The sequence below is a fragment of the Aquila chrysaetos genome, chromosome 19, assembly GCF_900496995.4.
Source record: "Aquila chrysaetos chrysaetos chromosome 19, bAquChr1.4, whole genome shotgun sequence".
In the NCBI taxonomy this organism is placed as follows: Eukaryota; Metazoa; Chordata; class Aves; order Accipitriformes; family Accipitridae; genus Aquila; species Aquila chrysaetos.
Window position 1 is genome coordinate 19,476,905 of NC_044022.1, and position 25,508 is coordinate 19,502,412.

General features: G+C 38.3%; 1 protein-coding gene across 1 annotated transcript in view; it reads right to left on the reverse strand.

Annotated features, from left to right (window-relative positions):
- The window catches only part of TMEM135 (transmembrane protein 135), a 180,695-nt gene that overhangs the window by 139,703 nt on the left and 15,484 nt on the right, over positions 1 to 25,508 (reverse strand). Inside the window, exons 3-4 of the mRNA XM_030042887.2 lie at positions 20,305 to 20,397; positions 1,115 to 1,148 (exon numbers count right to left, since the gene is read on the reverse strand). Of these exons, the coding sequence (XP_029898747.1) occupies positions 1,115 to 1,148; positions 20,305 to 20,397 (127 nt within the window). The remainder of the gene's footprint in view (positions 1 to 1,114; positions 1,149 to 20,304; positions 20,398 to 25,508) is intronic.

Below are 25,508 nucleotides of genomic sequence, written 5' to 3' on the forward strand. Positions count from 1 at the left end.
TCTGAACATCTAATTAATTAAATTTCAAGAAAAGGATTTTTCATCTTTCTACAAGTTAGGAATAAAACTTTACAAAGAAAAGGAATCCTAAAGGACTCAAGTCAAGCAACTATAAAAATTAAAAGTGGTCCTTGACAATAACAAAATTAATGGCAAGAATTAATTTCTTCTCTTCTGAAGTCTGTAAGCTCCACTCACAAGTGAGTCTGTAATAACAGGCAGTCTATGAATACAGAATAACTTGTTAAACACTAGAATTTGAAAGAGAAGTCTGTAATGGGTTTGGCAAATGCATATTGAGAGTTTCCAGGATATTTCCCTGCTAGCAAACATATGATGTCACCTCCCTCCCAAAATCTTCAGAATTACAAGAGTCACAATCAATGACTTTATAAGGATGGAAGAGAAGGTATCAATTTTATCACCCTAGTCTGTACTGCAATACACTGCCTTTGTCTCATCACTTTTACTCATGAATCTTTTCATCATCATCATCATCATCATCACAGAGTTCTACACTTGCATGGCTCTACTGAGACCCCAGCAAATTGTTACAGGAGTCTGGAAAACAAGTCTTAGGTTGTTTCTATTTTCTGTAGTTTCCCTGACTCTTTACACAACTCAAACTTTATAAAAACCTCAGAACCTCAGATAATTCTTTTGGCATAATAAAATCAGTTCTAGAGGAGTATGATTGTGTAACATGTTTGCATGTGCAATATTTGATATCAGTTTGAGAAATAATTAATTACAAAACTAAAAGTATATGGTGTTGGATTACTCATCTGCAAAATAATGAACATTAAAAGTACCAGATGCCATTCTACTATGGAGATCTATAAAACTACTCATTTTCCTGGGGCTACGATACAAGACGTTTTCAGCATAGCACAATGAAATACTTTTCAGCCTCTGCTTTACAGCTACTTCCAGAAGACCTTTAGTCACAATTTGCTCTTGAGATAATTTTATTTACCTAATAACATATAATTCTTAAAGAAAAGAAAAATCCTGGAAGCTTTAAAAAGGCAATGAATCTCAGCATCAATTTTAAATAAGATACGTTCCCAATGGCACTTACATATTTTTATTCTTGAAATAGAGGACTACTTACTTGATTGGCCATGTAAATTGTGAGGAGACCTCTCCTATAAACAGAAATGATAAAATCAGTGAATGAATTAAACATTTTTTGCACACTGAAGAAAAACACTTTAAGCATTGAGGATGTTTTATTAAAGAGAGTTTAAAATACAGATTATTGATGCAGGATAAATCATTACCACCCTATAGAAAAATAAGTATGAAACCAAAAATAGCACCTTGATAGCATGCTATCCAAAGCAGTGAGGAATTACATGAACCAAGTTATATATAGCAACTTGCTACTGCATGAGTCCTGAAGCCTTCATGAAGGGGTAAGGCACCTTGAATTACACAGCACTTGTCACAAAATAAAAGCCTACCCATGAGCTGGTAACGTAAGCATACAATCCATGGCCAAAGCCTAAGTTAAATTGTGAATTTACAGAAAATTGCTTGTGTGTAAGCTTCTGTTTTGTGATCAGTGCTATGGAACTTAAGGCACCTTAGCCGTTCTGCTTACATTATCATGAAAAGTGTTTTCTACTGGGACCGATGATGCAGAAAACTTGGCTTAAATCAGTATGCCCTGCCTTTTCTCATTGAGAGTCACAATGCCAACAATGCCCTGGCACAGCTGCCACCATTTTCTCTTCTAACCTTTACCTAATTTTTTTTTTTCTCCCCCCCCCCTTCTATTTTCAGATCTGTCCCTATGTCTCAGTCCATAGCTCACACTGCTATTTACATAGGAAAAGTATAAACACGAGCTCACGCTCTCACACATTTGCTGATGCTACTGCAGCACAAAACCAAAACTGAACTCTTGACTATGCAGATGTAAGCTGCTCCAGTAACAGACTGTATTAGATGTCACTGTAGGGTCCAGATGAAAAAAACATAGTTATTTTATGTACATCATTGGCAAGTCACCATCAGCTTGAGAAGTGGAAAACCTTATCACTGCATAATAGCTTTGCCCTCATTCCTTCCTCCTCTTCTGCAAAGATTAGCTTAGAGACTATGGCCAAAGGTTGGAAAACTCAGTTTCAGCATTTCTTACTGCAATGCTGTTCTTAACTTCCTGATTTTACTGTCAGCCTTGTAGTATTTGGGATTTTTCTTATTGTCCCCACTGCTGTTATATACAAAACTTGAAAATAACATAGAAGGCACCATATGTTCAACCATTAAAGTTTCTCAATATGGAACTGAGATTATAACCTGATCTCATCTTTGTCTTCACATCATCCAGGATTTTTTTTATACTGCTACTACATGTATAACAGAAGGTCCAAGCCAGGCTTGTATGTTACATTTTGTCAAGAGACTTTTAAGTTTTCAAGCATTCATAGAGCACTTAAGAGAATGGTATGTTAACTGAACATATCTTGCTATGACATCAGTAGAAGCAGCAAGCAAAACAAAATCACAGGTAGCGGGAAACGGAGAAATTCCTATTGCATAGTTCCCAGGCTTCAACCATCTGAAAAAAAGTTTATTCAGTATTTTCTGACTCCATGTTTAGGTGTTTATAACTTCGCCAAGTTACACATCCAGATCAAGGTTTTTCACAGCAGATGTCTAAGGTACAGGGATATATTCCACTTAAAAGCCTTAATGCTTTCACATCACATTGAATTTGTGGGAAGCAATGATGCACCATCCTGAGTTCCGCAAGTTGGTCTCTATTCACAAGGAAGATTCAAATTTGACTTAAGTTCAAGACTTTAACTAGCAAAATCAGTTTGGGTTTTGTTTCGGGTTTGTTTTTTTTTTTAAAAGCAGAGCTATGAATCTGCTCTTTTGTATACCTTTTCCACCTAGTACAACTCTGTGCCAGCTATTAGAAACAAGACTCTAGCACGGAAACCTAAGAAAAAAAAGCCTGAATCTAAAGATTTGGTGAGGTTGAGGCACACAAGAAACAAAAAGACAACAGATAGAGAATAGGGTCTGTAAACGTTAAAGCAAAGAGACCTCTACAACTTGTAAGAGAGCATCAGAATAATGCATGACGTTTCTGACCAGAAAGGGGTGAAAATTTACTTCATGTAAGAGATAAATTCAACTCTCAAGCTGGTCCATAAACAATCACCTAGTCTTTCAGCCGATTAGCTCAGATGACAAAATAATATTGGGTGTCCTGACCCTCCTGATTACCAAACTGGTAGCCAATACAGTTCTGTGTGCTGTAAATTTTATTTTAATTCATTCTTGTAGGGAAAAATACTGGATATTTCATGTTTCTTGCCTTTTTTTTTTTTTTTTTAACCCCTGTAATGGTATTAAAAGTTTAGGATAAATATCCAAACACTCAGCTGTTTGGAAACACAGAATTAAATTTACCCATGAGAGCTAACTTGGTAACTCAATATACTTTGAGTATTCTGGAAAACATCAGAACTTCAATAGTGTCCTGCAGTAACAGATTTACCTGCAAGAAGTTACCACCAGCTGCTGAGTGACAGATGCAGCTTTAAGAGTATAGTGTGTGCATTCATAATTGTATTATAACAGCATGACTATTGTATGTGCACATAATTTACTTGGTGGATTCTCTCCTTCAGTCTCCATCTCACGCAGGCAGGGATGACATGCAGGCAGGGTCTTTTAGCCTCCCACTGAATTTTTTAAAATTTTTTTAAGTACTAAAAACCTAAGAATTTTATCTAACAAAGTTTTAGCTTCTATTGTGGTCCCTTTTGGCTAAGTGTAAAATGCAACTCGCCAACCACAAAGACAAAGAAAGGAAAAGGGGCTAGAGAAGAGGAAGGAAAGAAATGAGAAGCTGCAGTGCAGCTCCAGTGAGACTGATGGAAGAAGTAGGTGGTCAGGAGGAGGGAAAACATGCAGACAACAAATGTGAGCAAGGAAGTAACTTCCGGAGCTGAAAATACAGAAAGTTGCTAGATGACATCATCTGAAAGTGCCTGTGGCAAACCCATCTCTGTCTGCTGCTGTACGAGGCCCTGGCTAACTCCAAGTAGAAAGTTTTTTTCCTCCAAATTAATTTTGTGTCTGTTTTAAAAATAAATAGCCCCATGTTTCTAGGAAGGAAAAATAAAAAAAAAGACTCTTCCTGGCCCTGTGCAAACGTGATCCAGCAAGGCTAACCCAACCCTGAACTCAACTGTTAAAAAGCGGGTGGAAGTTGAGAAAATGTTGCACTATTTTGTAGCAATGACAGCTGATGGAAAACAGGACAGAAAGAAGGAGGTAGGCCAAGTAAAAGGGTCACTGGCACAATCCAAGGACTGTATTAAAACTGCAGCTGGTAAATAAGACAAGAACATAATTGGGAAATCGTATTACAAGAGCAGGAAATAATTAAACAAGAAAAATAATTAGTCAGCCATGTCTAACCACCTGCTTTGGGGAGGTTTAAATATACTAATAAACAGCTAACATTTCACCCCCAAAGTCCATGAACGTTAATCTCAGGAGCACCAACATCAGCAGGTAGTTACACCAGTGATGCTCCAGCAAGGTCACTATGGGAAAGCCCAAGCAGATGCACACAAATCCATACTGCCCCTTCCTCCTCCATCGTCTCCATCTCGTGCCATTTTCTTCCAGAGGCTGCTCTCACCAAGATCTTCATTTTGGCTTCCCGCTGCCTCCCTCTCACCTCTTCAACTGAGAGTATCTCCCATAGCCTGCTTTGTTTCTGACGACTTATGCGATCTTTAATTTGGGAAGGAAAAATGCAAGCTAGGGGCAAAATTCATGAGCAGCAAACCAAGGCTGAACTAGGACAGGGATGTAAGTCAGCATCCAAGAGAGCTGCATCTGCGGGACAAGAAATGGGATGGCACATCCTGGTCCATCCTGTCAGTCTGCTGTGTTAAATTAAAGAATCAAAGAAAAACTCTTCTGAAAAAGTCTTAACAAGACTGGTATCTTTTACCTGAAAAGGAAGACTGCACGAAAGCAATCACATTTTTTAATTACCCTTTAATTCAAGTACCAAAGAGCAGTAGCATTTAGCATACTTTTCATTTTGTTTCTCTTTTTTTTTTTTCCCCAATTCACACTTTCACATGAATTTTCTTGTATGTTTGTTAGAGAACTGAGCAGGCAATGCCTCAGAGTTTAGTTACTCAGCACAGGTCATGTCATCTCTGGCTGAACAATTCCAGTCTTGTGGATTCCACTTTTAATGTTTAAATTACAACAGACCACAGGCTTCCAGAAGATAATTCTCTTGTTCATTTATGCCTTCTTCAAAGAAAGGTTTCACTTGATAAAATTTGCTTTTCAGACAACTTGGTAATGTTCAGACCAAATTCTAACAGCAATAGCTCTTAAACTATGGCCTATAAACCTCAACAGAGAAACACATATTTTTGTGCTTGCACTGCCCCGAGGAAAGAGTCTAAAATAACAGTTAAAAAAACCAAAAAGCTATAGGATAAAAATAGCAAGTAAGCCTAGCAGTGTACTGGCCTGTATTACCAGAAGTGTAGGTAGGAGGTCAAGGGAAATGATTAATCCCCTTTACTTGGCACTCACTCCACCACACAGAGTACTGCGCCTGGTTTTGGTCCCCAATACAAAACAGGCATTGACCAACCATCAGGGACAACCACAAGCAAGCTGGGGAGACTTTGACTTGACCTGAGGAAACAGCATTTTCTCCATCAAGACAGCCAAGCATTAGAACGGGGACCCAGAGGGGTTGTCAGACCTCTGTCCTCAGAGGTTTGCAAGGCTGACCGGACAAACTCCTAAGCAAGCTGGTCTGAACTCAGTGCTGGTCCTGCTCCAAGCAGGAAACTGCACTAGCTGACTTCCCAAGGCTCATCTGAACAATTCTATCATTCTATGGAAAAAAAAAGGCAGAAAGCAACTTCAAAATATCATACATAATTTTCTCCACAAATTATAAAATCAGAAGAGATTACAGTGATAAATAATCTGGTTTCCTAACTAATATAAACCACAAACTTTTCTTTAATGAATTAGCCACTTCTTTAAAAAGGTCAAATTTGTCTTTAAGTACTTCCGATGAAGTCACCACAACCACTGGTAAGTTATTCTAATGCTACTTACCTTTACAGTTTGCACCCTACTTTAGACAAGAATCAGTCTGGTCACTGAAACCAGTTACTTCTCTACCTCCACTGTAACACTAGAGTCCAACCAAGTCACCCACATACCATTTCTTAAACAAAAACTGAGCTCCTTCAGTTTTTTCCACAATGTTCCCTAACATTTTAATCATACTCATGGCTCTTTACTGAAACTGACCCAGATTTTCAGAACTCATCTTCAAGGACTTAAAATGAAAATATAGGAAATAAAAAACAGATTAAAGATTTCCTATCCTTTGTTTAATCAACAGTATTTTAAAGCCAAAGAAATCACTAAGTGCCACTCAGACTGTGAATAGATCTGCCTGTGAGCGAGGTATTTATATTTTCATGTAAGTGCTGTAAATTCTAGAAAACTTATTTGATTGAGGTCAAAGTCCAATTCACCTTACACGAGTTAAAAATCCCATTCATGCCAACAGAAGCAATGACAACTGTCCAAATCTACATGCCAACATATTGTTTGTGGAACAGTTTCCTAAAGAATGTTTTCTTGCTTAGCTTGACACATTATAAAATTCAAAGAATACCTTTACTTTCACAAGTAGCATGAGCTTTTGCCTCATAAATCATACAAAATACCAGTTTTTAAAATACAACCAAGATGTTTTTTCCTAAGAAACTCACTGCCAGTTCTCTCTCCTTATTTATGGTTTTCCTTAAATATAGAGCTGTTGCTAAGGTAAAACGAAGCAACCAACAAAAAAAAAATCTTTGCCTGAAGGTGGGATGAATCCTTACAACATGCTTATGATCATGGCAATTTTACCATAATTTAATTATTGCAACCACAGCAGCACTCAAAGAAAATTTCCAACAGAAAGCAAATACCTTCCCTTTCTCTGAACAGTCACAGAAGAGAGGCAGGCGCCTGTCTCTCAGTAGTCATTCCTCCATTTGAATATTTATTTCTTTCATATGTTTTGCCTTGTCCTGTCCATCTTATGTGTCTAATATGCAGCACTCCAGTCCCTGCAGTTTTCTCATCAAGAACTTCTTCTGGCGATATGAAGTTTAAAGCATTGTTCTCTCTATTGCCTTGTTTCAGTTAAACAACAAACCTTTCCAAGCAGACATCCTGAACTCTAAGCATTCACTGGAATTAATTAAACATATTTGAACTACTATAACTGCATTTTTTTACCAGTCTTGTGGTTTTTATGATCACATTTTTTTCCCTACTCAAAACTAACGGGGAAATAAGTGACCAAGTCAGAAATAACAGGAAATAACTACAGCAAGATGAATACCACTACGGACAAAATTCTCATAAACTGACTAAACAGGCACGTCTTTCAGTGAGAATAGCTCTAGGTGTGAGCTGTAACAGTAAGCCAGTAAATTCACACCACAGGGCGAGGTACACACTAGGGCAAGTACACCCATGCCCCATACCCTGCTACAGCTCTTGTAACCCAGCGTACAGCAGCAGTTAGTAGTAGAGATGGCTAGAAGGAGCCTGAAGATGGATAAAGCAGCATGTTAAAAAGCTTTATGCATGCAATTAAGAGAATATGTTCTCTGATTAAACAGTCTCAGTGATAGGTTATGCTTCTCCAAGTATATAGTAAATGTGAACAGTTGAGGGGCAAAGACCCACAAAATAAAAATATCCAACTCACTGCTAAGAAAAGAATAGTTTTAGCTTTGCCATAAAGCTTTTTAACTTCATCCCCAGTCCAAAACATCATGTTCCTACTATTTGCTTTTCCAAAAATTCTTAGTGTTGTCAAACCAACAAGCCTGACCAGAGAATAAATAGGTACCAGAATGAAAGTAAACTTGCCTTTTCTTGTGACCTATACGACAAGATCTGAACTATGCATGGCTTTAACATAGTGAATTTATGAAAAAAAAAAAAAACATTTTTATTAAGTTTCCTACAAATTCAAGTTTGAATTTTATACAAATACTACTGTTCATTGAGTCTGCTGCATATTCTGACAGTTATCACCTTATTTTAAACCGATAATCCTTTTTTGGATTCTCTGCAATTCTAAGAATTCACAAATAAAACTACTTTCAAAGGAATCAGTGAATTCAAAGGTATATGTGGTGTGGAATGTAAAAAAAAAAAAAGGTAAAGAGCACATAACTTATGCTGTACTGACTTGTTATAGTAAAATTTGGGAACATTTGTCCTTTTTTTTTTTTAAAAAAAAAAAAAGAAAGAAAGAGTTAACTCTGGCTTTAATTTCTGAACATAAACTAAGAAGCTAACATAATAGTTTGTAATGGCTCCCCAGACAGGATTTGTGGTCTGCAAAAACAGGAAGAATTCCTCCCCCCAGCTTCCCTCCCCCCACACACACTGTAAAACACACCACTTTATAACCTGCAGAATTAAATCAAGCACACAAATCACAGGTTTCCCCTGAAAAGAAAAAGGTCAAAATGAAGATGGGTTTTTTTTCTGCTCTACAGCAGCTTGACACCACAAGCTAAGCAACTATAGATGTGGAGTTGTGATTGCATCCCTGTAATAACACAAGTACTACAGATTATGTTTAGGGTATCGTTAATCTCTTACACCCACCAATTTCCTACTGACAGCTGGAGGCCAGCAGTGAAATGCTGGTGCAAAAGTTCACTTAAAATCAGCAGGAACAGATAAGCTTTCAAAATAATGCCAAAAATTATGAAAACAGACCTAAGCAATAAGTTTTCAAAAAATAAAAGGATTACTTTTTGAGCTTAGTAAATACCAGTAGCAAGTTTTTCACATGAAGATAATGTTCAGGCACATAACTTCATGTCAAAAATACACAGTTTAAGGACCCACGATCCCCCTTTTTTTAAAGGAATTTTCTATTTCAAAATTTTGGGTTGTTTCAGATAGGAAATGGACACTTTACAGGTTGGGGAAGTTGAAGTTGCTCAGAACTGCACATGAGTAAAGCTTGCTTTGAGCATTACATGTTAAGTAAAACAGTTTCTTGCAAATACTCAGAATTTGTTGTTCTTAAAAGGAAAGAAAATAAACTCAACATGTTCTATGATTTGAACACATGCCAAAGAAAGGGTATGAGAAAACTGGAAAGGGAGAGAAGCCAAAAAGAAAATATATCTACAGTAATACATTCCAGTTAAATTAGTACCAATAATTCTTACAGGGTTTTCAGCTAGTGCAACACAAGATAACATCTACAGTTTAATTTTTTAACTATTTTGTACTCTATTTTATACAGACTTTCTTTCAACATTCCCTCCCTCTTCCTCATCTCCCAGTTTCTCTATGGTGTCTACAGAGCCAACAGAGTCAAAACAAAGGCTGACCCACAGAGGGGAAAAAACCTCTTAATTAAAGTGTGATTTAACCTCACAAGATTCCATGAAGAGATAAAAATCAGATTCCAAAAATCTTATTAGTTTCATAAAAGGATTGACTAGTAGATAACAGAAGAATGACAAATTAATCAAACCTCAGGAAAAGAAATTAAGGATTTCCAGTGATTTTTTTAAATTATTAACATTCTTGGTATAGAAGGCCTATCTAGTGTAAGGCCCCAAGTAACAATTTCTTTGGACTGTTGATAGTAACACAGAATTGTTTTTAATTGGCTCAGTCAATCAAAAAGAAAACACTCAGTTCTTTTCTGGGCACCTTCTCAGTTGGGATACAACACGTGCTGCTTGGCTGTTCTGTCTGGAAGGTACGCACGTAGGGCACAAAGGCAAATACCCTCTTATTGAGCAAAACTGCTTTGGGGATCCTTAGCAGCAGTGGGTCATCGCTTCTATGTATTTTGCTGGCAAACACTATTGTCTCATAGCAAAAAGAGGACATAATGGACAGAACTGTTAATAAAATTAGGAAGAAGAGCAAGACAGGCACAGAAATTGCTGCTTACTAAAGGAAATAAAAACGTGTCATTTTCTGTCCTGGGATGTGGAGGGGAGAGGGCAGGAAGGGGAAGCAAGATGTTTAACCACAGTACACTGCTGTAACCTTCACCACAGAAAACCCATGCATGGTTAAATATAGCAAATCATTACCATTCTAGGTCTCTACCTCCACACTTTTCCTGCTGCAGGAGCTAACAACGTTAATTCCTTAGGAGCAATGAGTCTACGGGAAAGAGTCACTTCATTTACAGTGGGTTTATAGGTGTGGCTCATACGAAACAAAGATTTAAGCTCCTCTCATCTGTACTACCTAAAAACAATATCCTAAAAGCAGACCCGACGAACATATCACAGAAAAGTTCCCTCAAATACTTTCAGCCATTGTACCAGAGGCATGGTAGGCATGGATGTTACTTCGCCAGGTAAATGTCAAGATTTTCATTGCCACATCAGCCAGCACTATAGCCAGCTCACCTAGGCAGCATCTGAAGTTTATTCTATACTAGCAGAATATTTATTATTCCCCCTCTGGGAGCTGCATGTTACACGCAAGCATTCAGACACAGAAGATGTATTAAGTGTTTGCTTAAGCCAAGGAAGTCCAAATGAGTGTCTCCTGGATGCTACTGCTGAGCAGACAGAACAGAGTAATTACTCCAGTGTTTGTGCCATTTGAATCAACGTCAGACTTGCAGAATAGTCCAGTGTTCAGCAGCAGTCTGAATTTTAACATTTTATCTGTAGGCATTTCAACAAGACTGTAAGTTTTCTAGGATTTTTTGTGGGGTTTAATGATGAAAAACAGAATACAAAATTATACTAATACTCAGATGATTACATTACTTTTACTTAGTTTTCAGCCTACAAAAACAGATTTGCCAAAAGTGGTCCTTAGAATAATAAAAAATTAAACTTTAACTATAATCATGTCTCAATTACTCATGGAGCAGCATAGGAAGAGCTAGATACACAGAGACACCTGGGATCTATCAGAGCTTGTAGCTTGACCTTAGCACTGCCCTTTGTCCATCCAGGCTGGTCCTATGTGAACTGACAGAGGTAGTCCAGAGCTTAATGGGTTGTATTGGTTTTGTGTGGCAAGGTTTTGGTAGCGGGAGGTGTTACAGGGGTGGCTTCTATAAGAAGTTGCTGGAAGCTTCCCCTGTGTTCGAGAGAGAGCCAATACCAGCCGGCTCTGAGACGGACCCGCCGCCGGCCAAGGCCGAGCCAATCAGTGATAGTGGTAACGCCTCTGTGATAACATTTTTAAGAAGGAAAAAGTTGGGACAGGCAGTATACGGCAGCCGGAGAGAGGAGTGAGAACATGTAAGAGAAACAACCCTGTGGACACCGAGGTCAGTGCAGAAGGAGGGGAGGAGATGCTCCAGGCGCCGGAGCAGAGATTCCCCTGCAGCCCGTGGGGAAGACCATGGTGAGGCAGGCTGTCCCCCTGCAGCCCAGGGAGGTCCACGGGGGAGCAGATCTCCACCTGCAGCCCGGGGAGGACCCCACGCCGGAGCAGGGGGATGCCCGAAGGAGGCTGGGACCCCGTGGGAACCCCGCACTGGAGCAGGCTCCTGGCAGGACTTGTGGCCCCGTGGAGAGAGGAGCCCATGGAGCAGGTTTTCTGGCAGGACTTGTGACCCCGTGGGGGACCCACGCTGGAGCAGTGTGCTCCTGAAGGACTGCACACCGTGTAAAGGACCCATGCTGGAGCAGTTCGTGAAGAACTGCAGCCCGTGGGAAGGACCCACGTTGGAGAAGTTCGTGGAGGACTGTCTCCCGTGGGTGGGACCCCACGCTGGAGCAGGGGAAGAGTGTGATGAGTCCTCCCCCTGAGGAGGATGAAGCGGCAGAAAACAACGTGTGATGAACTGACCGTAGACCCCATTCCCCGTCCCCCTGTGCCGCTGGGGGGGTTGGTAGAGAAGCCGGGAGTGAAGTTGTGCCCGGGCAGAAGGGAGGGATGGAGGGAAGGTGTTCTGAGATTTGGTTTTATTTCTCATTACTCTACTCTGGTTGATTTTTAATAAAGTGAGTTAATTTTCCCCAAGTTGAGTCTGTTTTGCCCGTGACGGTAATTGGTGAGTGATCTCTCTCCTGTCCTTATCTCGACCCACAAGCTCTTTGTTACGTTTTCTCTCCCCTGTCCAGCTGAGGAGGGGGAGTGATAGAACAGCTTTGGTGGGCACCTGGCAACCAGCCAGGGTCAACCCATCACATGGGTGTTGCCTGTGATGTCTTTACATTATTATTCATGAAGTAACCTCACAGCTGGTGCTGTGCCTAAGCTGGTAAATCCTCCTGAAACTCAGGGAACTGGAGACCATTGAGCAAATGCAACCAAATAGTCCTGCATGATGCAGCTCAACCCTGACTGTAACAACACTAAGAGAAAATAAACCCAGTCCGCAACACATTCTCCAGCATCCCCAGAACCACAGGTATGTATTTTACATGGGATCTTCCAGTATTCTTACTCTGTCTGCTTGTGTTATCCCAGAAAATGAATTATCAACTATAAAGCTGTAGCTGCTCTCCTGCTCTTCCATCTTGTGCAAGACTTCAGGGACCACACAAGCAAGCTGGACCAAATTTTTCCAACACTCGAATGCTGCAGGCTGAAAAGTCCTGAAACTTGGCTGGTGAACACTTCTGCAGACGTGCCTATAGTTTTTCAGAAGCCTGATTAGTTTATAACCTGGGCTGATTGACTATAAATGCATGGGGCTGGAATCACTGATCCCCAAGGATCCTTCTTGCTCTGTTCACAACTATAGGATTCATCTTGCCAAACTTTTGCCAGCTGAAGTGGACGAAATCTAGCTTAAGACAGTTATCTAGACTGCCTTTGTAACTGAGACATGCAATGGTGATTCATTCAACTGATTGGGAAGAGCTGACTGGTATGAAATAGAAATACACATTTCAGATGGTTAGAAAAGTCAAAGTGTTGTAGTAAAAGTAACCACTTGTTTTTAAAAGGCATGCAGAAATATAAGGATTATACCTACATCTTATGTGCATACACAGAATCACGAGGAGTAAAGGGCAGGGGTGAAAGATACACTGATCGTAGAAATAATTAAGAGCACAGTATGGGAGAGAGGATCCTTCTTGCATAACGAACAAATTGATTTCCACAGTTCATTTAAATGCAGCAAATTTAACTCTGCAGCTACTTTTACAAATGGAGCACATAGTTTACACCTTGCTAGTAACACAGCATCTTTTTATGACCCACAAAGGACATCCTTTTCCTTTACACAAGACTGCTTCACAATCCAGCTACAACTTAAATGACAGCCTTCCCTTCATCCACTAGGCAGCTGACCTTGTCATAGAAGGATATCAAATTAGTTAAACAGGACTTTCCCTTTGTGAATGCATGTTGCCTGATCATTGCACTGTTCTTTAAATGCCTTTCAACAGTACGCTTCAGTACCTTACAACAGTAATCTTCTCCATAATTTTTCCAGGAACTGAGGTTAGACTAACAGGTCTGTAGTTCCCTGGGTCTTCCCTCACACCCTTCTTGTAAATGGGAATAACACTGGCTAGCTTCCAGTCAGCAGGGACCTCCCCAGACTCCCAAGACCTTTGGTAAATGATTGAGAGGAGTCCTGCCATAACATCCGCTAGCTCCTTCAGGATCCTGGGATGAATGGACTTGTGAACGTTCAGCTGATACAGCTGGTCCCTTACAATTTCAGTATCCACAAATGGAAAGTCACTGTTCCCACACTCATGCTCCTCTGACTCCAGGCAATAGGCAGCCCAAGGTCTATCAGTATTATTAGACTGAAGCAAAAAAAGCATAGTATGCCTCCGCTTTTTTTCATCCCTATTAGTCAGATGACTATCTTCAACAAGTATCGGTCCAATGTTTTCTTTAGACCTCCTTTTGCTATTGATGTACTTAAAAAAGCCCTTCCTGTTGTCAGATACAACACTGGCCAGTTTCAACTCCAATTGAGCTTTTGGCCTTTTGTGTCTTCTCCCTGCATATGCAAACCACAGCTCTGTACTCTTCCTGTGAAGCCTGACCATGCTTCCAGAGGTCATACAATTTCTTCTTCCTCTTGAGCTCCACAAACAGTTCCCTGTTCAGCCAACCTGGTCTTCTGCCCCGCTTGCTTGACTTACGACACAGTGGAATTGCCTACTCCTGTGCTTATAAAAGGTGGTTCTTAAAGACTGACTTCATTAACATTGATTTAACTGAACACAGTTAAATCAACTTCAGGAACTTTTTCTAGAATTAACGTGTAATGCTATAACAATAAGTGAAAAATAGAAATCTCTTTGAAAATATGAACAGAGTTACGATTGTCAGGGATATACCCTACAGAGATCATCAATCGTTCTAGTGTAAAATACCAGGCTATTGGGGTTTTTTTCCAAACTGGAGACTGAGTGTGTCAGGACATACATAGCATAAGCCAGGTGACCCCATTTCTCAGAAAGACAAATTACTGTAAATCATTGATTAGAAATACTTTAGCCCTGTGCTGGGAAAGAACTCCCAGCTCTTAGAGCTCCCACTATGATCCAAAGTTAGCAAGAGATGCCACTTTCCAAGAAAAACACTCCTGAGAGCTGCCCATCCTGAACTACCTGCCATTCACAATGTTCCCACAGTCACAGCATGTTCCAGATGTGAACTCCTGCACTCCCAGGCAACCTTGAATGATCAGTGTTTTCCCTCCCTCTGGTAACTGTAAGAGCAACCTGGACTAGTGGAAGGTGTCCTTGCCCATGGCAGGGGGTTGGAACTAGATGATCTTTAAGGTCCCTTCCAACCCAAACCATTCTATGATAGGATTCTATAACTATACCAGTAGCAGCCCTCAAAGCATGCAGCAAAACATGTTCAAATGTTTACATGCTGTTACTGTAAAAACACAGATCTCTCAAACATTGGCTCTCACCGAGGCAGTTGCTGAAGCGCAATGGATTTTAACATATTTTGGCTTAGAAACAAAAAGCATTCCCGTTAACTTCTGCAGCTTGGCTCCGTACTTCACAGTAATAATCACTCTAGAGGAGTAAAACTCCAAAATAAGTTGTTTCCCTGCTAGCTCTCCTTACCAGATTACACCACAAAATACTCAAGTGAGTGATCCAAACTTGAGGGGTTTTTTCACTACAACACAAAAAATCCTCCCTCAATGTAGCTTCCTCTCTCAATTTCTTACCTGTAGCAAGTAAGACTAAAGCTTGCAAAAACACTTACTGTGTTAAAAGAGTTTGTTTACTTGTTTTGATCACCCACTCCCCCATACTGGTGATTTATAGGTTTCCCTAAAATACATCAAACTGAAAACCTGTAAAACATTTTGAGAAAGGAAATTGTTACCTCAAGTCTAAATATACTATACTACTATACAGAAATACATACCAAAAAAGTTTGTATTTAAATGGACAAACTTACAAAAACGTATTTATGTACAGCTTATACTTTTTACCATTAATATGCTGCCATATTCTTCCTTTAAAATGTATTTAGGCTAATGGCATTTATGGCAAGGAAATAACCCTAACAGCAACTGAATCTTTCATCAGGAGAACAAATACACAGTCTAAAAATTCCACATTGTTCTTACACAAATGTTCCTGCCACTTCTCTAAGCAATACATAGTAATACTTTTGTTCCCAAGATCACTAAATATATGTGTATATAGAGATGTTCTCTATAACATGCACTGTTGCACTATATCACTTTTTAAATGCACATGCTTTAAATATTTTTCTGAGAGTCCAGTATACTGAATTTTTCTGATTAAAAACACCCAAAGTTTTCAACTAAAAACATGTTGCCAATAGTCGCCCAGAGCAAGATTTTACAACCAAATTATAAAAGCCCTAAATCTCAAGTTTTATAAGACCATCAGTGACACAGTCTTAACTGTAGCGACGAGACAGGCGCCGCTATAATGTTAACAGCCAGTATGTAAACGTTAATGCAGCCTAAGGGGGGAGCAGGGGGCAATCCCAGAAGGGTCCCTTCAGAACTGCCACAGAACTTTTAGGTGGCTGTAGTTAAAACTTTCTTTGGCTTAATTACTTACAAGGGGGGGGGGGGGGGGGGGGGGGATAGTTAGCCAGGTAAGACAATTAATTTCATTAAAACTGTAATTGTGCTCCTTCTTAAAGCTTTAGTTATAGTTCTTGAAACTCACTAATACATTATTTTTTGAACAAGAGTCCAACAAACTGAAGTTTGACATTTAGCTATTAGAAAAACCCAACTTAAATTGTTTTGAAACATCAGCACATTAACAAAACACTGAAGAGAACATGGTTCTTTTCCTTGAGAGTAATCACAGAGGTCTTAAACACAGGCTCTTCACTGAGCTATCAGACTGCTTTGTCATAGAAATCAGTAAGGTACAACCGATCTAATCGGATTTCCAGGCTTCAGCCAAGCCTCAAATCACATTTCAACAGCTTCATTCACAACAATTATAACAAGTACATTCAGTTACTTCCTTGCCTTCTAAGTCTTGGTGCTTCTAGAACAAGCTAGTACCATGTCTTTCAGTCTAAGCCACATACCTTCTCCTCTACTATATGCTCAATTCCTGTTGATAACATTTAATAGATGTCGGAAAAAAAAATGACAGGAGACTGTAACTTGGCATTACAAACAGAAACCAAAAGCAAAATATTCATTTTTCAAAATTACAAACAAATAAAATTGCTTCTTATCAACAGTTTGAAACAACACCTATAGAAGTAAACAAGGAGCACAGCACTAAAACAACTCCATACAAAGGTTAATAAAATAAATGTAATGATTTCCTAAGGAAGCTTAATGAAATTAATGTAACAGAGTCATATCTCTATTTTTGAGGAGACATTAACACAACTTTTAACGTTTAACACTACAAAACTAAATTCTGTGACAAAAGAATTGCACATTTTTCTTTAATAGAAGACGTAAAAAAGGTGAAACTGTAAACAAAATTATATTCTTTTAAATACACTTGTGCAAGCACACCTTGAAGCTTACTTATTAACTTAGTTATTATGACAATATATATATAAAGACTAATTAAAATGTTGACGTCACAGCCAAATAATCAAAAGGAATTAGAAAAATGTACATTCTAATGAATTGTGTACATTTATCCAGGAAAAGGGAGTACTTTTGTTATTTGCAAGAACATTTTCTTTGCATGTGAAAACACATAACATACCAGTAACACCGACAATATTTTTTGTTTCATTTCTCATTTTTCAACATCTCTGCCAGAGCGATAAACACAGAGAGAAGAAATAACATGGCAGGACTAACACTAACAACTATTAAAAAGATCTGTACTGTATAAGACAATGTACAGTCAAAATGAGCAGAAATTTAACTCTGCCCTCTTAGCACTTCTCAGAGCACCAAACGTATACCAGCTATGCAGCTAACAGATGTCAGATTGTCATTTATAAACTCTGCACTGGCCAGTAAGGATGCGTCCTCCTAATCCTAACAGGCAACTCACACTGCTTGAGTACCAGAAAAAGGCAAAAATTCTGAGTTACTGCTACAGGAGTAAGGGACTAGAGGCATAGAATATGAATCTGCACATTACAAACACATAATCTCCATGTTTATGTATCTACATTCAATTATTATCTAAGAAATAATTCTTATCAAAACATTACTTAATCATAATAATGTGACTAGTTCTCTTCCAGTAATCTCACAGAACATTTATAGGTACATATACAAAAAAGTTTACAAGTGTGTTTATTCCTTGGCCCCTTCCACAGATCCTAATAAAATAGTCTTCATAGGCAAGATAACCATATTTTATAATCAACAAATAGAATACACATGGACACACTAACGTGCAATCTTTATCTTTACAGAAATGTAGAAGCATAATATAATGCAGATAATTTCCTGAGTTTGTTTGAAGTCTCTGTGCAATGTCACCTCCCCTTCTCATTGCCAGTGCTATGCAAATTTGCAATTACATATTACAGATACAAACTATAATCAAACTAGTTCTGTAACACATTAGAAAATGTGCCCCTCCTCAGCATTATAATGCACCTAGACACACCATCCATGTCTTTTTCCCATTCTTCCGTAAGAATTATAAAATATACAAGGCTGGCACACACATGAACAGCAACACTTGGAAGAAAATCTGATTTACAAGCCTGCTGTTCCCAAGTTCAGGACTGACGGGGATGCTGTGCAAGCAAATGCCAGTGAGGTACTTAAAATAGGGTATCCACTTGGGAAGAGATTAAGTGATTAAGTTTGATGTTGCTGCCAGCTGCTAGTAGCAATTTGAAGGGCTAGAGATATGTTTATGAACTCAAATCAGGACTTTTTCCCACCTCCCCGATTTTTCAATACAATTTGTTGTAAGCTACTCAGGAGACGACTGAAAATGCCACTATGTCTCCACATCAAACGTCTGTTTCCTAAGAGACAAGTCTATTAAAGTTTGATTTTGCCTGTAACAGAAACTAACAAGCAGAGAGATGTGAAATCTAAAAGTCATATTTCACTAAGTCTGTCAGCAGTAGAATTTCACACATTATACATAGTTACCATCTTATAACATACCAAACAACTTCATATTTCAAAAAAACTAAACTTTCAACTACCTTTGGATGCCATTTAACAATTTTTTTTCATTAATAACAATGACCCCACATTTTCAGCTGTGTGTGTTATATTGCAATACCAATGTTGCCTTTTTACATTTTATCTGATGCAATATAACCTGAACTTTTTAGGCAAAATACCTTAGGTCACACATTTTGGATTCTGACAGAAAGGAGAGTAACCTTCCAGGAACTAAGTATTTCAGCATTATTCATTACGTACAAGCTGTACCAACCTACTTCTGTCATTTTCACACATCTCTTTCAACTTTTTTTTCTTTCAAATTTCAGATGCTAAATAGGAGCCTGCTAACGTGTCAAAGCTTTCATACATTGCCACTAAGACTTTTAGAAATCCCTTTTTGACATAAAATTTGTTTGCCTACTCTTTTTGCTACACTTAAGCTTAGCTTTGCAAGTTTTTCAAAGTTGTTCCACTGTTACACAAAAACCTTGTACAGGTTTGTGCTCACAAGCAGTTTCAACTCTTGACTCACAGATACTCTGAAAGCTACAAGAAACTCACAGATGGACAACCAGCCTGACTTCTTCCCCTTTAATGCTATCTAGAAGTCTGACACACAAAATCCTCACATTCTAACAGGTCTGTAGGAAAAGTTGAGCTAGTGCTGTCACTGATCAAAGAGAAAAAAATGCATTTGTTCTCACCACAAAACAAAACACGGATGCCAATGGCAGTGCTGGAGTCTAAGTAACTAGACAAAGTTCTACCAAAATTTACCCACCCTCTTAGGAAGTAATTGCAGTGCAATAAGATGAAAATCAGTCAGCTAGAAAGGACGTTAAAAGATAATTAACCTATTCAGTAAATTTATTACAACTATTTTCTCTATAGTTACATTAAAGTGATTTAGAAGTGCTCCCACCTTTCCAGAACTTCTTACACATCCTCAATCTTCAAAAACAATGGATAATGCATTCTTTTAAAAGGACAGAACTTTGACAATCTTACCTAAAGCTTGGCTTGGGCTTTGCTTACTCCATGACTGAAGTTTAGGAATGGGGCCTGACAGTCAGTCAACAGCATGGTGTATACGTATTTGCAGTTATTTTGAAATGACTGCTTAAGGAAGTTTCACATATTCACAGTAACCAAAAATGTATTCACATCACCTCTACTACTAAAACCCCCTCATCTTAAAAAGTAATCCCTTACATTACCCTTTTGTCACCTTCTCTACTTTGAATAAAACCTACTAACTAGATGACTAAAGTATCTCACTCCATATTAAAGTAATTAAGCATTATAACTTTCACTATTGACACAAGCTACCAATATAAGTTGAATTTCAAAACATTAAAACCTTACAACACAGGATTTCACCTGCCACCTTTCATGGCCACACTACAAGTGGCAGCTTTCAGCTATTCTTGGAGTTTCATCAGGCAATACTAAGCAACCCAATTACATATTAAACAAGAAAAAGAAACCACGAACAAGAAACTGAATGTTTGTAAAGTGTTTTTTTACTGTAGCTTTCTAGATTTAAATCTAAGGTTGCAAAAGACACCATTTCAAATTAACCACATTTCCAGCATTCTGAAACAAACCACCAAATTGTCAAATGTCAATCATCAAATGACCAAAACAACAAATACTATATAAAACTAAAAATCCATAAACACAAACCGTACCTGCTTTTCCTTTCAATGAGAATAGCCATATAAGAAGCAGGTAAAGCAGCACCAAAGCCAGGAGACCAAAAGTAGAATTTTCCGAGTATCCTCCTGAAAATGTAATTTGTACACATATTACATGCAAAGCAACTGAAACATTCATGTACCATATTTTACCTTTATCATAAAATTATGCACACTTTATTAAGATTAATGTTGTCCCTTTACATTAATCAACACTTACAAATAAATACTAATCATTATATTTTTACAGTTGGATAGTCCTCAGACAGGTTCCTGAAGTGCTTCATAAACATTAAATGAAATACTTCATTAACATATCCATGTCATTTAAAGGATTTCTTTGAAGCAAAGCAAGCAGTGCTTTCAAGACATGTTTCTGAAAAGTTGGAGATATTAATTACAGAAAAATCTTCTGAAAGAACTTATAGTTGCTCCTTGCTCTGCTACTTGTCCAAGTGCATGTTCAGGAAGACGTGCCTTGTGGAATGTAGGGATGCAATCAGGTGAGCCAGAAATCAAACCAAATTATTAGAATATAAATCATACTCCAAAGAGATAGTAAACTGATGCTAAAAACAGTAAACCACTCATTTGCAGTAAGCCAAGGAATCAAACTGTACATTACAACTGGAAGCAACAGTGACATCCCAGTTCTATTAAGGTCGGAAAGCTATCATTTTTTGCAACAAGATCTGGATTTCACTTAAAGAGTCCACACAATTTCAACTATCAAAATTCCTCCAACAATAGGAGTTGAAAAAAATAGTTACACAAACGACAACATCTAAGAAAATATGTCTATTAATTGGTCACTGTTAAAGGAGGAAAACCAAAAAGCATGTCAGACACAATGTCACCAACCATATTTGGTCTGTTCAGGACACCTGCACCTTCAAACTAATCCAGGCTGATCACAGAAGCAAACAATAGTCAGTCAGTCATGAAATTTGGTAGCATGATAATAAACATACTTCAATTACACCAACGCTGCTCAGCTGATAAGCACTAACAGTTCAGGAAAACAGAGTGTTACAATGGAGTCTACCCTTCCAAAAACACAGTGAACAAAATACAACAAACAAAATGGCAAACACATACAGGGTAGAAAAGGAAATTTTCTTAGATAACATTTCATGTTGACAGCACAGAAAAGAAAGATAATTAATCAATACTATCTGATTAGCCCACTTTCATTCTTTCTGTAACAGGCATGATTAGCCTCGTTTCATACTTCTCCTGCAAAAATAACATTACCAGTGAGCAATGCCAGCTTATGCTCATAAGTGAAAAGAGAGCCAGTGTATCAGCAGCAAGTGATGTAATGGCAATTACACACACTGTTCATTCCCACAGCTGCAAAAGGATAATTTCTCAGGATGACAATGCCAAATGCTGCAGGAGCTAGAGTTCATTATTAGGACTCTCTTGGAAAGCAATTACTGTATGAAGTTTCAGAGAAGCCATTTTAAACATCTTAATAAGTATGAACACATCTTACCAGACACACCTGTTAAGTAACAGAACAAATGTCTTTTCTGTGGGAAAGAAACAGGAATTTGTTCTTTTGGCATGGTTTAGAATTCCTCTACAAATGCTTACATGTTTGGTTTGATAAGATTTCGGAAACAACATATTTTACATAATAAAACTAGTGGAAATTAAAATGTCTGATCAGCGAAACATTTAAACTTCTGCTAAAGTAAATGAAACCAAGTTTTTGTTATTATTTGCATGGTTATTTTCATATGGTCTATGGTTAGAAATTGGAACAAGAAATAGGAGTTCTTTCAGGTTATGCATCTAATTCGTCAATGTACAACTGTATCCAAAACTCAGAGGCTGGTTGGTACATAAGGTTGAATATAATTAAGCAAGCTAATGTAAAGCTATACATAGACAAACTTAATTACTGTAGTTGCTAGACTAAGAGAACCGTGTCTCATGAGGTTTTCTATTTAATAAAACTGAAAACCTAAAAATCACAACTTTCATTTAACAGATGTAATGCTTGTCAACACTGGAGCCTAGCACTTCCGTCTGAAGCCCAGACAGACGTAGTCTTCTGGATCTCACCAGTGGAAGAGATTACAGCCCCCAGCTGGCCTGTCACACATCCGTAATGGAGACCATCACCCCCACCACTCTGCCAACAGAGCAGTCTATATGTAATCCCTAATTCACTTCAGGGAAAAAAAGGAGGGGGAAAAAAAAAAAAAAAAAAAGTCAGCCAAGTTAGCTTGGTAATCCTTTCTAGAATGAGAACATCTATCCACAGCCTAAGTCATTGCTGATACTGGATTCAGGTGGTTTTGAAATTTTGCCCCGCTATGAAATGGTAAGAATACTAAACAATGCCTGAAATTGTTTTAATTGCACTTTCTTGCCTAAAGTTTTACATCCTTGAAAATATTTGCAGCGGTTTCAGTTTTGGTGGTTTTCCCTAGCTGAAAGGAAACAAATACAACAAGAGCATCAAAAAGACTTATTAGCATAAGCCAGACTTCTCACCAACAATTACATTTCATGTTTAGGTCTTTTAATTGTTACTGGATGACTAAGACATATTTTCAGTATACACAGTGACTGAAGATTCGCTGGAACTTTACTAAAGGTATGAACAGATGAAGTGGTCACTTTATCCAATACACCCTATATGCCTGCCAACACATCCCCTTGGTGCTAACAAAAGAAGGAAACAGGCAAGTCTTCTCAAATCAGGAATTGTGCAGGTAAATATGAGTTAACATGTCCAGCTACAAACCCTTTAATCTGTTGCTTTGGTCTAGAACTCCAGGAGGGTAAAATCAGTCAACCACATGGGGCTTGCTGGACAATTTTGCTTCTGAGTTACTGCTGCTCCCACTATAATATACTTTCCAACCAAAAAAGATGCAAAAACTGCAGCGTGCATCCTATTATACGCATCTATCGCATCCAATCTCTCACCACTATCTAGAATCAGACCTAGAGCATCTAGGTCTCCACAATCACAGACAATCTCTTTGCGTGGTTGCAAATCAAGTTCAGAAATACTCAGGCCACAGTTATCCAGAACACCATAGAGGTACTGATATTTCTTTGATGGATTAAAACATAATACCAAATCACACTCTGGGCTGGAAAATGACATACAATTTCTTTTGCTCTCAGGGGCTACTGAAGGAAGTACACTGTATCACACAGCAATAAATTCAAGGAATCATACAAGTTCAAACAAAACATTAAAAAAAACAAATATAAAAAAAACCCCATACAAATTGTTTTAAAAAAAAAAAAAAAAAAGAGAGTGAAGTCTCACATTTCCATTCTCTGTCACCCACCCAACAGCAGATGAGAGAAGCAAGTTTATACGGCTCAAGCTGCAAGAGAATGTTGATATTAAGTACATTCCAAGTGAAGGACTTGTCAACATTATGATCTTAGGAGAAGCTCTTAAAAAAAAAAAAAGCATACAGTATTCAACTTGTAAAGATGTCATGTATTTATACGGCTTTCTGGCTTGTTCTCATTTTCTCTCCAAATAACACTTACTCAGCTCCTTGACCATATTCAAGTACCGAACTGACTTGTTCAAAGAACCTGTCCATGATGACTGTCAAACACCTTCCTGATTAATAGTAGCTAGTTTAAAGCCCATCCCTGTGTAAGGATAGGACTGCTTTTTTCCTCCCAATGCGTTACTTTGCACTTTTCTCTATCAAATTTCATAAGTGATTTTAATCAACAGATCTTTCTGAAATGGATGAGAGTCAGTTTTAGGTTTCTGTAACCTAAATAATCTCATACAATCTCTCACACTACTCTTCATCCCTTTTCCAGACTTTAGGTATATCCAAAACAAAGGACACAGCAGGAACATCACTGGCAACCTCTTCCTACTATGAAAACTGATTATTTAGCCCTTGTTTTATTTCATAATATATATATTAACTACCTGCTAATCACTTACTAATTCCCGGAAGACAGAGGATCTTTCTTTTTGAAGAGTCCTAGCAAGCAATCTTGTCAAAGTCATTTGGGAATTAGTGTATAATCCACCAATCGGATCATCATCAGATATAGAATTATGCTTCAAAGGACACTAGTAAATTTGGAAAGTATGATTTTTCTGATAACCATGTTAGCCACTGTTTTCTGAAATGTCATTTAATAGCTCTTATATATCCTATTCACTTAATTGCTGAGGCTCCAAATTTTATTCTGGTCAGAAAAGCTGCAAAATGCTCCTTATAATTGGACATTCATGTACTTCAACTGGCACAATGCATAAGGCTGCCTAAACACTTTCTTTTGCCTCTAGTAGTGATTTCAGTTCACCAGCTCCAGTTAGCACCCTAACCAACAGGCTGACATTTTTTATTTGCAAGTCCTGCAATTGCAAGTGGTGGGCAGTCTGCAGAGACCCTACCAGCAGAGACTCTGCTGCAGGTGACAACTCTTCATGGCCATCTCTTTGTAACAGAAAAAGCATGTACATCTCCCAAGATGTTGGTTGGTTACTCTGCTGCACAGCTGTAAGAAAAGTAGGGTAAGCATTTACATGTATCCCTTCTCATGTTAAATTGTTAGAATCGTCCTTTGCATGGTTTTGGCCTGGGTCAACCCGAAGAATGCTTCAAGGGGACTTGGAGGGCACGTGGACTACGTACCATTTCCATGACCCAGTCTGCATCTGGCCATGCTGTTTTGGAGGTCAAAACAGCTTTAGACAGCTATGCTTCACATAGGTGAAAGCGATGCCATACCAATTGGCTTCAGAATAAGACACTAATCTCTTACCTGCTTCATTTACTAGCACAGGCATAATCATAGATCTGCTAGATGGCTAATAGCCTCTGTTAGAGGAACAGCTGAAAACAATAAAACTTAAAACCACACCAGCTTAATTTAGAGAGTAACATCTAACTACAGCACTGAACTGAGACACTGCAGATCTACAGGCAAGTACATGGCGGGATAAGGAAGACCACTGTATAGCTCAGAGGAGTAAAGATAAATCAATATTAATACAACTCAGATTGCTAGAAAAATTCATATTCTTTAGAGCTCATTACTTAAAGATTCACTTTGAACTTTGCAAATGATATACTTAAAAAGTGTTCCATGGCTCCTCAGCCAGCTCCTCCTCTTCTTAGCCTTCTCCCTCAGCTTTGAAGCAAAATTTAGAGGCCTCTAAACAGATCTAGAAGTAGGGCATA